We start from the raw sequence: 12,621 nt of genomic DNA on the forward strand, positions 1-12,621 counted from the left end.
GCATGTAATGGATGGAATAATTCCCTGGCAATAAGACTTCAACAATCGGAAACTTCACTCAGTCAATCTCGGTGACTGGGCCTCCGTCAGTGATTCAAAGCCTCTACAAGTATAGGCCTACGAAACTGCCAGGATTGAGCTCTGAAAGAAGCTTTCCCAGTCCGAGGATAAAGATTCAATCAATCAAATTCCAATGGCGATGATTTCACTGGGGCAGGTGTAGGTGGTGCTGCCCAAGTGGAAGCCTCCAGTCAGGTTTCACACATTGACGACCGACCTATGCACAGATCGTGAACAGCGATGACACTGCGGGTTTTGGTTGCAAGATCTGGGCAAGCCTGTCTAAAATTTCCCGCAACTCATTCTGTATCGGGAAGCCCTTGGAGAAGGTTATTAAACAAACGTCGAACACACAATTTTCATTTGACCAGCTCAGCTGGGATTGTCAGATAAGGCTACAGTAGCTTAGCTTACTTTAATAGGCTAATTCACGGTCTACGGTTGGTTGGTTTTTAAATCTTTGTCATCAGACCGACAAAGTCTTTAATTGTTTTTAGGCTTTAATGGGTTATTTTTGGTAGTTTTACATAGGCCTACATGTAGCGGCTTTTAACGCATGGTCGATTATCGAGATTGGCAGAGTGAAGTTTTCCAATTGTTAGAATTTTTGCCAAGGAATTATTCCATTCACAAGGTGCCGCTGATTGGAGAGCAGTCGTGTAATGCATTGCTCAAGCTCACACCCCGATAGCCGAACCAGCGCCGAGTGATCTTGAGTCGAGCGCTTAACCCTAAGTTGGGATAACGGGGCGAACATGCTTCACATTCCTTCATAGCCACTTTCCCAAGTCCCGACCCTACAATGTGACTTATGTCCAGTGACGATCGGTGAGGGAAAGCAGTGCTTACCTGAGCGAAAACTATGCAAAATACAATGACTGAATTCTAGGTTTAACTTCTTATTATTTTTATCACGTCTATTTTAACTTGAAAATTACTGTGTTCGTGACTAGAAACCTGTCAGAAACCACCACTGAGGCTCCAGGGAAATTAGTTTTCAAAGTTGCTTTCCCTACGTTCAAAAATGTCAAAAAACGCCTTCGTTTTATCCAATCCTCACTCGTTTTGCAAAACGTCACCAGCTGCTTAGCCAATCAGATGTGTTATGGTTAGAGTTGTTTGTTTATCTTTATCCTGCATTGCGGGAAAGCGGACTTGAGCGCTATGCATCGGTGTACGCCTTCCGACACACACCTGACCCACGCTGCAGCCGACGGCAACGTCTGTTTCCGGTTGTCTACTCTACTTATGACTTAAATTTGGTATTACCCATTACTCGAAATCGATCACTGGGTAGAGGCAATTATCATAAAGTTTCTTGCCTAGAGAAACAACAGCAAGTGCGGGTGGCTGGAGTCGAACATGCAAGCTTTCGACTGTGAGCCCAACGCGCTAACCACTCGGCCATTTGCTTGCTTTCCCAGTGACGTCAATGCGTACAATCGCTAGACTATCTCGTCATACGCACAGAATGGTCTCTCGTCACGGTACACAGCACAGCATCATAAAGGCGAAAAGGTTGTAATGGTTGTAATGTTCTAATTGTAGCAGTTGTAATGTTTAGGCCTAAGTGTTAGTTTTTGTAGTGTAGGCCGAACTGAATATCTGAGAATGAACATTCATGACGAATTAAATATTTAGACAACTATTATTCCATGTCTAACACTGGATTTTGGTCCTGCAACGTTAAAATTAAGATTGTTCATGACTTCTAAACATTAAATTGATGTATGATCACGACATAGGCGAAGCACAATTTGACAGATTTTTATTTTTGATTTGTTTTGAAAATGCTCTCAGAGCGCACCAAATTGGAAGTGTTTTTCAAAAATTTCTGGGGGAGGCCCCCCAGACCCCCCGCTGGAAGTGTTGCCTTCGGGCTTCGCCCGACGGTTACGCCCTTCGTGCCTACTACCTTGCTGCACAGTGGTGCCGAAGTTAGTTGAGGATTGGGGGGGATAAATCAAAATTTTATCAAATTTTAGACAATTTTGAACATTGGGGGGGATGCATACTTTTATACACAATTTTAGTGGTTGTGGTAGGCCTATTAGGTTTATTAAACAATCACCGGACCTCGGTAAATTAGCTGCTAACAGCATAATGCACAGACAAGAAATAGTGGAGATAAAAGCGCTACCTGTGCTCATGTGAATGACTGCTGCAAGATTAACAAACAAGCAAAGAAAAATTGGTACCTCCAGCTGGATTCGAAGCTATGACCTTCCAATGAATACTTAGTTTTTCCAAAAAAAAACAACAGAAGTTATAGGCTACTTTTCTTTTTACCCTCTCCTTCACTAGAATCACTACACTTAGTGCGCTATAGGACAAAGTCACTAGTCAGGAGACTGAAAACAATCGAAGCTACAGAAGAACATTTGCAAATTTATGACAAAAATGCTAACTTTCAAACACATCACAAGAACTTGTTACAACCAAATTGCGTTTTACGGTAGTGCTCATTGAAAATACATTAGCTCTGTCATTTATGCTGATGTCATTAAGAATATTTTGGTCAATGTTGCAAACAATGCTAGCATTTAACCTTTCCTGTCCCAAAGTATTTCTCAGTATTTCTTTGGCAGCAATGGCCGAGTGGTTAGCGCGTTGCACTCGCAGTCGAGAGCCTGCATGTTCGACTCCAGCCACCCGCACTTGCTGTTGTTTCTCTGGGCAAGAAACTTTACGATAATTGCCTCTACCCAATGATCGATTTCGAGTAATGGGTAGTACCAAATTTAAGTCATAAGTAGAGTAGACAACCGGAAAAGACATTGCAGTCGGCTGCAGCGTGGGTCAGGTGTACGTCGGAAGGCGTACACCGATGCATAGCGCTCAAGTCCGCTTTCCCGCAATGCAGGATAAAGATAAACAAACAAACAAACAGTCAGGTTTTCAATCTACGAAGATTGGAAAACGACCTCTCACAAGCAGCAAAGCTTACCGGGCAAAAAGAGGTTCTTAATCAGCTGGAGTATTTGAGAATAGAGAGGTTTTTTTCAACTCGGACAATGCCTGGTAAGCTCTTTTGGTATCGTACAGAGATTTTGGTGCTGTTGCCTTGCTGAATGAATCAATTTGATAACTCATCGATTGTCTATTCAGCTCTGGATAATTTTTGACCATTTCAGGAACTAAGCCGGTCTTGAAAATTCGTGCAAGTTCTTTATACTTTGCCAAATCAAAATTCAGGCTACTTTCAAACCTCTCGGTCAGTTCAGACATAACTCTGTCCATGAACTGATTATAAAGTATTTTATAACTTAATGCAGTTGAGTGTCTACAGTAGCTGCCATCGAGCCTCCACCCAATCTTTCAGGGACTCTTCTTTGCCGTGGTGCTTGCAAATAAAATTAGCAGCAAATTTTTCCGGAATACCTTCAATAAAGGTCCTTAATTCATTGTCTAGCGTCAAATCCAAGACAATTAGAACTGTGATTAAACATCAATAAAAGAAAAACAACAACAATTCGAGATGCTTACAAACAACTAAATCGAAGTACAACTTCATAGCAACTAATTTTTTCTAAATTATTGGGGGGGATGCTGCCAAAATATTGGGGGGGATATATCCCCCCATCCCCCCCTACTTCGGCACCACTGTAATGATGCAGCATATTTCCAAGTTGCTTTCTCAACGGTTTAAGCCACCGAACGTCACTGCTTATTAAGTTATGTCCACGTCTATTCCACTATAGATTGTGCCTTTACAGTTACATCTGACATCTTCACCAATCTTGAAGACAAAATAACAGCTCGCTCACGAGCTGGAGCCAACGAACCAAGCCTGCGGCAGTCGTTCAAAGCCTGAAAACAAAGCTCAGTTGGATAAGCGTTCCAATTGACGAAAGTGTATTAAACCGGATTCGGACCCAAATCTGTTTTTCAAAAGATTTGGATCTGATTTTAATCTTTTTTTTTTTTTTTTTTTAGACATTATCCTCAACGGATCCGGATCCTAAATTTTCATAAATTTTTCAAACAAAGCTACAAATTTTTCATGAGCTCCTGGCAACATTTCCAAATCCAGAAAAAGTTTTGAACCATTGCGTTTGTGGCAACACTGAAGTTTTAGAGTCAGGTCAAAGTTGATGTAAGATTACATAGTTTTTCCAAATTCTAATCATTGGTTTTGCTTGTTGCATGTTTACTACAGTATGTGAAGTGTTTAAACATGCATGAGTTGAAAGGTAGGCTACTAGGCCTACATTAAGCTAACAAATGAGGATAGACTTTATTTCATTATTAAGCTTACAGCCAACATCTTTTAGTTATTGCTTTGCTATGTAGGCTACAGTACTATTTCAGCAACAACAGTGGTTGTGTCACATACGGTAGTATGCAGTTGGAAGAAAGAAAGATACCGTAACACATTTCAAGTCAGAATGCTTGTTATGCAGGGACCAAAAGTGCTATAAGAGGTGGTCAGCCAGTAATGCAATGATGTACGCTAGTAAGCTAAGCATCATACACCTAAGTAGTAATCAATCAATCAAGATTATTTTCGGCATAGCTCCACGTTCATTTTCAAAGTACACATCAGGAGATATAACAAATAGTTTTTTTTTTTTTATATGGAAACTACACCATGGAGGCACCGAAAAAACCACGCGGTTATCTAAGTCAAGGTGTAGTAAGCTAAGTAGTAAGCTACGTACGGTATTAAATGTACTAATAGATCCATTTTGTAAACTACTTTTTTAAAAAGTGTAAATATGTCGTTGGTGAAATATTATTGTAATAAAATTTCAGACATGATATTACTTTGGATCTGTTTTGGGTCCGGATCTGAGATATCTAAATTTCCAGATCCGGATCTCAAAAACAGAATCGGATCAGAATCTAACAAATCTTGGATTCGTACATCTCTGCTGCGTAAGTACGTAATTTTGTCTGTTGTATTTCCAGAAAGTATGTCTGTTGTATTTCCAGACGTTTAATATAAAATAAACAATAATACTTGTAGCAATAGCCAACCAAGTGAGAAAACCATTTACCTTTTGTTACTTACTGACTTATGTGCACAAAAACAACTCAATATATATCAAGAAAGAAACGCAAAACAATCAACTAAGGAACGTGGTACAGAACGCTCAATTGATTACACGCGCAGTGCGGTGGTAATCAATTCCAACGTCTGTACCAGAAAACGCTGAACTGTGATTATGTAGTGACGCTGGTCGCGAGTTACATATATTCAACGTAAATAAAATGACGACTATAACACCTCCCCCGATAATTTTTATACACAAAGAAAAATATGAACAAGACACCGAATTAAACAATAACTCTCAAAGTCCGAAACGGGCCGGAGGTCTGCGGCGACGGCTCGACCTTCGTGGGTTGTGTGGCCCGAATTCCGGTACAGTCGGTGTGTCGTCCGAATCCGTTCGAGCTGAGGTGGAGACAGCGAAGGAGTTGACTGTTGGTGCAGGAGTTTCTCCTGGCTCCTGGTCCTCCGATGATGCATAGCGAGGTTGCAGTTGGTCCATATGGTGCCTCCACGTCGGACCATGTGGCAGCAGACGTACCAGGAAGATTCGGCTACCCTGTCGCTTAATCACCTCGGTTGGAACCCAACGAGGATCCTGGCTCCGTCGTGGAGTGAATGATAGCGCGTAACAGGGATCTCCCGGTTTGAAATGTCATTTTGTAACTTCAGAGGCGTCCGTGTTGTGAGGGTTTTGTCGGGGTACCACTTGAGACGGTGTGGGGAGAAGCGTGTCGATCTTGGTTCGAATCTGACGATTGTTGAGTAATTGGCTTGGAGAGTAGCCACTTGGAGTGGGCGTGCGTCGATACTGCTGTAGGAATTCCAAGACTGCTTGTTTCGGGGGCAGGGAAGATTTGCGAAGTGCTTGCTTGAACGTACGTACGAGGCGCTCCGCCGCTCCATTGGTTTTCGGATGGTAAGGGGCACCTGTGATGTGTACCATACCCCTCTCCTTACAGAAAGTTTGGAATTCTGTGGATTTAAAAGTAGTCATTATCGGTAACTACAGTATGGGGATAACCGAAATGAGCAAAATCTTCTTCTAGCAGGTTGATAGTAGCTGTTGAAGGTAAGGAAGTAGTAGCATGAATACAAGGGTATTTAGAAAAAGCATCAATGCTGAGTAACCAATGGTAACCCATGAATTCTACCGCATGATCTATGTGTAAGCGACTCCACGGTGCTTCTGGAACCGTCCATGATTGGACCTGGGTTTTAGATTGCGGTTGATATTCGCCACAGGTACTGCACTTGTGACAAAGTTCCGCGATGTCTCGATCGATGTTTGGCCAGTAGACGGACATCCTTGCCAACTGCTTCATTCTCTCAATGCCGAAATGTCCTTCATGAAGCAACGGAAGGACGAAGTTTGGAAGGGATGACCACTCTGGAACCGTAAAGTAGACATCCGTAACAAGTAGAAAGAGAGTCTGCGTACTTACGGAACGGTTCGACCGGGTCTTGTGGAGAAGACTTGGCCGGCCATCCTTCATGAATGAAACGCATTACCGTGGAAATGATAGGATCTTTAGAAGATTCTTTACGCAGTGAGGCGGCATTTGGGGTCTGGACCTGCAAATCCAAAGCATCGATAGCACAGACGATATCAATGTCATCCGCACTTTCCTCTTCATCGAAGACTTTATCCCCTCCTGCTGGTAAGCGACTCAAAGCATCAGCGTTTTGATGATCCTTTGTCTTCCTGTACTCAATAGTGTATGTAAATTGCGACAAAAAGAGTGCCCAACGAGCCAAACGATTTGCTGCCAAAGAAGGTGTCGATTTGGTCGGGCCAAAAAGACTAAGCAATGGTTTATGATCTGTGACCAAAATGAATGATCTACCAAAAAGATATTGATAGAATTTCTTTAGCGCAAAAATTATCAACAAAGCCTCTTTCTGAATTTGACTATAGTTTCTCTGAGAGGCTGTTAATACTTTTGAAATGTTTGCTATAGGCCGTTCTGTGCCATCTGGGTAACGGTGAAACAAAGTAGCACCAATGCCCACACTAGAAGCATGACATGCGATACCTACCGGAAGTGACGCATTGAAATGTGTAAGAACCTCATCACTAGATAGATGATGCTTCAGCTGAGCAAAAGAGTTTTCCTCTTGTTTTCCCCATCTCCAAGGAATGTCCTTTTTCGTGAGATGGTATAGTGGTTCTGCTACAGTAGAAGCGTTCAACGGTAGAAACTTTGAATAAAATTGTAAGGAACCTAAAAACGAACGAAGAGAAGATACGTCAGTGGGGGCAGACATCTCCAGTACGGCGTTTACCTTGGGACCTTTGGAGATGCCCTGCCTGGACAAAATGTGTCCGAGATACTCTACCTGAGGTTGTGCAAACTTGCACTTGTCTTTCCTACACCTCAGGCCTTTTGAGTGAAGTCGATCGAGGAGCCGTCTAAGATTCTGGAGATGCTCCTCAGCAGTAGTGCCACTGACAAGAATGTCGTCTAGGTAGACTGCAACCCCTGGAAGGTCGGCTGTAAGGTCGTCCATGATCTTCTGAAAATAACCTGGAGCAGAAGATATGCCAAAAGGTAAAACATTTTGTAAAAGTACGCCACGGTGAGTGCTTAATGCGAGTCGTTTTCGACTGTCAGGACCAAGTCGAATCTGATTGTAGGCATCAGCCAAGTCTATCTTGCTGAAACCGTACCCACCACCCAACTTTTGCATTAAGTCTTCTGGTAAGGGTAACGGGTGACGATGGGTCTCCAGGGAAGGGTTTACCGTGACTGAATAATCGCCACATATGCGTAACTTGGCCTTCGCTTCTGAAGAGTTTGAAGGCTTACGGACTGGAACAACCAGTGTGCCCCAATCGCAAAACTGAACTGGTGTCCATACACCACGTGCAATGCCCGAATCATAGGCTTGTGCTAACTGCTAAGTCCTCCTTTAGCGCGAAAGGTACAGGCCTAGGTTTGAGAAAAACAGGTTTAGCATCAGACTTAAAATCTATGTCTAGTTCATAATCTCGTAAGCACCCGAGTTCAGGCTTAAAAACATCTTTGAACTCGTCACATAAGAGGGAGCATGCTTTCTCCAGACTCTTATCAGGCTTGTCGTATGACTGGATACTCTGTAAAGTAGAATAGTTAGACAGAAGGAATTTATCGATAGAAATTCCTAAAGACGAAATTGCATCACGACCTAGCAAGTTCAGTCCTTTGACTGTCGTGACTACAAAAGGAATATTATCTGACCTTCCCGTGGAAGGACAAGTTACCTGGGCCGTGAAAGAACCCGTGATTGGTACTAGATGCTTGGTAGCAGATTGGAACTGCGACACTGGTGCTTGCAATTGAGGTGCGCCTACCCGAGTCCAGACGTCGTTGGAAAGGAAATTTCCATTTGTAGCAGTGTCCAGTTCTAAGTGTGTGGTTACCGAATTAATGGAGATCGGTACTTCCAACTTTGAATTTCGAGGTTTTCTGCAAGAACTAGAAAGCATGTTAATTTCCTCGATACAATTTGCCTTAGAAGGTTTGAACTGTCTAGCTTTCTTTCGACAAACACTCTGTAAGTGTCCCGTAATATTGCAGAAATGGCAAGTGGCTTTCTTAAAACTACAGTCATTGGCGTTGTGGTTGGAATTACCACAGCGATAGCATTCTTTATTTTTAGAAGAAAAGAAAGTACCTGTAAGTTGCCTAGTTTTTGGAGGTTTGCTGATGGTCCTTACTTTCGCAACTGGTGCTGGTGGAGTGCCGTAAACAGTTTATTTGGCCACCTTGGTTGCCTCTTCGGTTTCTGATGCAACCTCCACCGCACGTTTGAAAGTAAGTTCATCAGCTCTGATTTTGAATAACGCCTTAAGCACCGCCTCGTTACCTATTGAACAAATAAAACGAGTACGTAAAGCTTCGTCCAATAGATTTGAAATGGACGAGAAGTCACAGGTGGCAGCTGCCTGGCGTATGCGGATGGCTAGTTCTTGAGTTGTTTCACCGGGCTTGCGCTTCATTTCGCTCCAGAAACGGAATCGCTCCCTCACGATGAAGCGTTTTGGGTCGAATTGTTGAGCCATGTAATTTGTAATTTCCGTCATGGTGAGATCGTTGACTTCTTTTGGGTTTGTTCCTGCGCAGCCAAATTTGTTAACATTTTGTAGATTGTAGGTGATTGATTGGTGAGAAAAACCTGCGGCATTTTGTCTTGTGCGACTGAATGTGCTGCTACAAAGGTGTTAAACCTCTTCCAATAGTCTGCCCACAGTTCAGTGGTGGCATCGAACGTTACGAACTTAGGTAAAGATACCTGCTGTTGTATTGTTGTTGGTTGTGGTCTTGAAGTTTGGGCTCGCATTTCTCGTAGTTGCTCCATGAGTAGTTTCGTCTGATCTTGGTGACGTTGTTCTTGTTCTCGGTGACGTTCTTCTTGTCTGGCAATTTGCTCCTTCGTCTGGCGTTCTTGGTTGGCAATTTTTTCCTTCGTTTGGCATTCTTGGTTGGCAATTTGTTGTTGCAGGACTTCGATCAGTTTCTCCATGTTTCTAAAATCCTGTAGAAATTCTGTAAAGATCCTGCCGGCGACGCCAGTTAAATGTCTGTTGTATTTCCAGACGTTTAATATAAAATAAACAATAATAATTGTAGCGATAGCCAACCAAGTGAGAAAACCATTTACCTCTTGTTACTTACTGACTTATGTGCACAAAAACAACTCAATGTATATCAAGAAAGAAACGCAAAACAATCAACTAAGGAACGTGGTACAGAACGCTCAATTGATTACACGCGCAGTGCGGTGGTAATCAATTCCAACGTCTGTACCAGAAAACGCTGAACTGTGATTATATAGTGACGCTGGTCACGAGTTACATATATTCAACGTAAATAAAATGACGACTATAACAGTACCGTACTTTATTATTATTATTGTTGACTTTATTTTCTGGCTGAATGGCAATGAGCTTGTCAAAGTCAGCTACAGTACTGTATTTAAATTGCTGTGCCTATTTTTTGAGAATTAACAAGCTGCCAACCTTGCCAAAGTGCTCAAACTGCAAGCAGTGAGCTTTGCACAATATATATGTAATATATTAATTTACCATGTTGTAACTTTCAACGTCTTGGAATGAAGGTAAAAAAAACTTTTAGCAATCTTGCAAGTATTTATAGCCAATCATGAATTGTGTGTGAATTTCCAATTACTGAATAAAATACCATAATCTACTTTTGCAGTGTCTTTAGCTAGCATATACGCAGAGGCTGTAGATCATACCAGTACCGGTATGTGGTGTGTTGACCGTAGCTTTTGTAGCTATTACAGGTCTAACCTGTTTTATCCCCTGAACACTTCGTCCCCCGATTTCATCCCGTGAAAAGTTTGAGAGAAAAACGAGAACAAAACTGAAGTCGCTGATTGGAGTTTTCGTAAACATTTTAAATTTTTCCCTTGAATTAATCATTGAATTTTTATGGGCCACCACAAAATAAATGTGACTTTTTCTTTGTAATTTTGTCTAGAAATGTTAGTTGGAATTTGGAAGTGAATAGATCATTCCAGTGTGGTTGTGCGCAAACGGTCTTGTTCTCTTTCTTTTCTTTGGTCTAGGTTTATAACTCCATGCAAATAATAACAATTGTGTACTTTTTGTTTTATTTCTTCCTTTTCTCAGCTCTAGTGATAAGCAAAATAAATGACCGTTCTGTAACTCAACCAAACTAAAAACTGGTAAATTTTGCTCCATGTAGTCAAAAAATGAATCGTGTACCTTACAAAAAATGTGAGATTATCTGAAGGAAAGCTCGAGACTAATTTAGTTTCTCGCGCGAGCTTGCGGTGATCGAAGCCAAACGTCACACCAGCCCACCCCCAGATGAACCATATGAGTATCCAAACAAAAATGGTGAATCGACAAAAGATGAATGATGTACAGAATAATGCATTAAATAAGAAAGCGACAATAACATAACTGAGGATCATCTAGACGATGTTTAAACTTGGATTTGTACAAGGCTTAACATGACTCCGTTAGATTTCTGTTAAGAAGCCTCTGAAATTCATTGGACAGCAATTCGCTATAAGATTAACAAACTTAGCTCATGGTATCAGGTGTGCTGTGTGTAATGTTGTTAAATACTTATCCTCAAGTATTTGCTCTCAATTCCATCAAACCTCTCGCACGTGTCTAAGGGTTTCTCGAATCCTGCCAGTATATATATAAAGTGTAGAAAGGAAACCTGTGCGGGGTAGAGGAAAGCGTTTTAAACATCTATGAAGTATAAATAACAGTATTTACTTATGATGTATGCTAACAACAACCCCCTGAATGATATGTAGAAGCGATACTAACAAATTTATTAACAAAACTGCACTCAAGATAAAAAAATACCCGCTTGCATCCGTAATTTTAGTTTGAGATTTTTCGTTTACCAAGTACAGTACAATAAATATTTCAGTTTATGATGTTCTCTTCTTTATAAGTCTTTCCTTCTTCTTCTTAAAACGAATTGGGTGGAAAATCGTCTCTTTTCTAGAACTTTCCTTTGAAATTGTTTGTCCATCTTTCTCTGCTTCGTTGAAGTATTTACAGTTGTTCAATATAGTTTCTATAACGTTAAAAGTCGTAATCACGTTGGGTCACCAATGTGCGCAAACGGTCTTGTACTCTTTCCTTTTTTTGGTCTAGGTTTATAACTCCATGCAAATAATAAGAAACAATTGTGCACTTTTCGTTTTATTTCTTCCTTTTCTCAACTCTAGTGATAAGCCAAATAAACGACCTTTCCGTAACTCAACCAAACTAAAAACTGGTGAATTTTGTTCCATGTAGTCAAAAAATGAATCGTGTAACTTACAAAAAATGTGAGATCATCTGAAGGCAAGCGCGAGACTAATTTAGTTTCTCGCGCGAGCTTGCGGTGATCGAAGCCAAACATCACATGGTAGCTCATGATCATTTGTAATGGAGGGGCTACAATCTTAATTTGATAACCCTAACCTGAAAGTGAGGTTCGGTTTATCAACTATTATTTCAAGATACTTAGCATGATCAACTGTTTCAGCAACAACAGCTCCGATCAGCGACTTCTGCGCTTCTGTATTATTTCTCTCGATCTTTTTAAGGAAACTTTTTTTAAATGTTTGTGGCAACTCTGATCAGCGACTTCAGCTCTGTTGTACTTTTTTCTCAATCTTTTCAGGGGACGAAATACGTTGCGCCCAGCTGCCGTATGACCACCGTATGTCACTCAAACATGACCTTACGCAATTAAGTATTTCTTTTTGCAAAACATATACAGTAGTCATGTATGCATCATAAACACATAAAGTTGACAACAATACAGAGTACAAATGGCAGAATAAACTGTTAAAAATACACATTGATAATTTTGTTTACAATTAATCAGTAGCCTATTGTTCATTTGTACAGCCACCAAACCTACTTGTTAACAGTAAAATGTGCATAGGGTCAGTCACTTTCCCAAGTTGGCTAGTAAATAGCTGTATTGAAGCAAAATTTGAAGGAGTGAACTTATGCTAACAGTTAAGTGGCAAAAGTCATATAGGCTAATAGTTTGTGTAGTAAATGTGGCAACATTCCT

The 12,621-nt window shown here is 41.1% G+C and overlaps 1 protein-coding gene across 1 annotated transcript; it reads right to left on the reverse strand.

Annotated features, from left to right (window-relative positions):
- Positions 1-3,747: 3,747 nt before the first annotated feature.
- LOC145786266 (uncharacterized) lies at positions 3,748-9,512 on the reverse strand. Its single transcript, XM_082597907.1, has 5 exons — positions 9,329-9,512; positions 8,959-9,151; positions 6,499-6,896; positions 5,886-6,028; positions 3,748-3,870 (listed from the first exon to the last, which is right to left on the reverse strand). The coding sequence occupies exons 1-5, from the start codon at positions 9,510-9,512 to the stop codon at positions 3,748-3,750; spliced, it is 1,041 nt and encodes a 346-aa protein (XP_082454033.1).
- Between the last annotated feature and the right edge of the window lie 3,109 nt (positions 9,513-12,621).

The sequence above is a fragment of the Aplidium turbinatum genome, chromosome 17, assembly GCF_918807975.1.
Source record: "Aplidium turbinatum chromosome 17, kaAplTurb1.1, whole genome shotgun sequence".
Taxonomy (NCBI): Eukaryota; Metazoa; Chordata; class Ascidiacea; order Aplousobranchia; family Polyclinidae; genus Aplidium; species Aplidium turbinatum.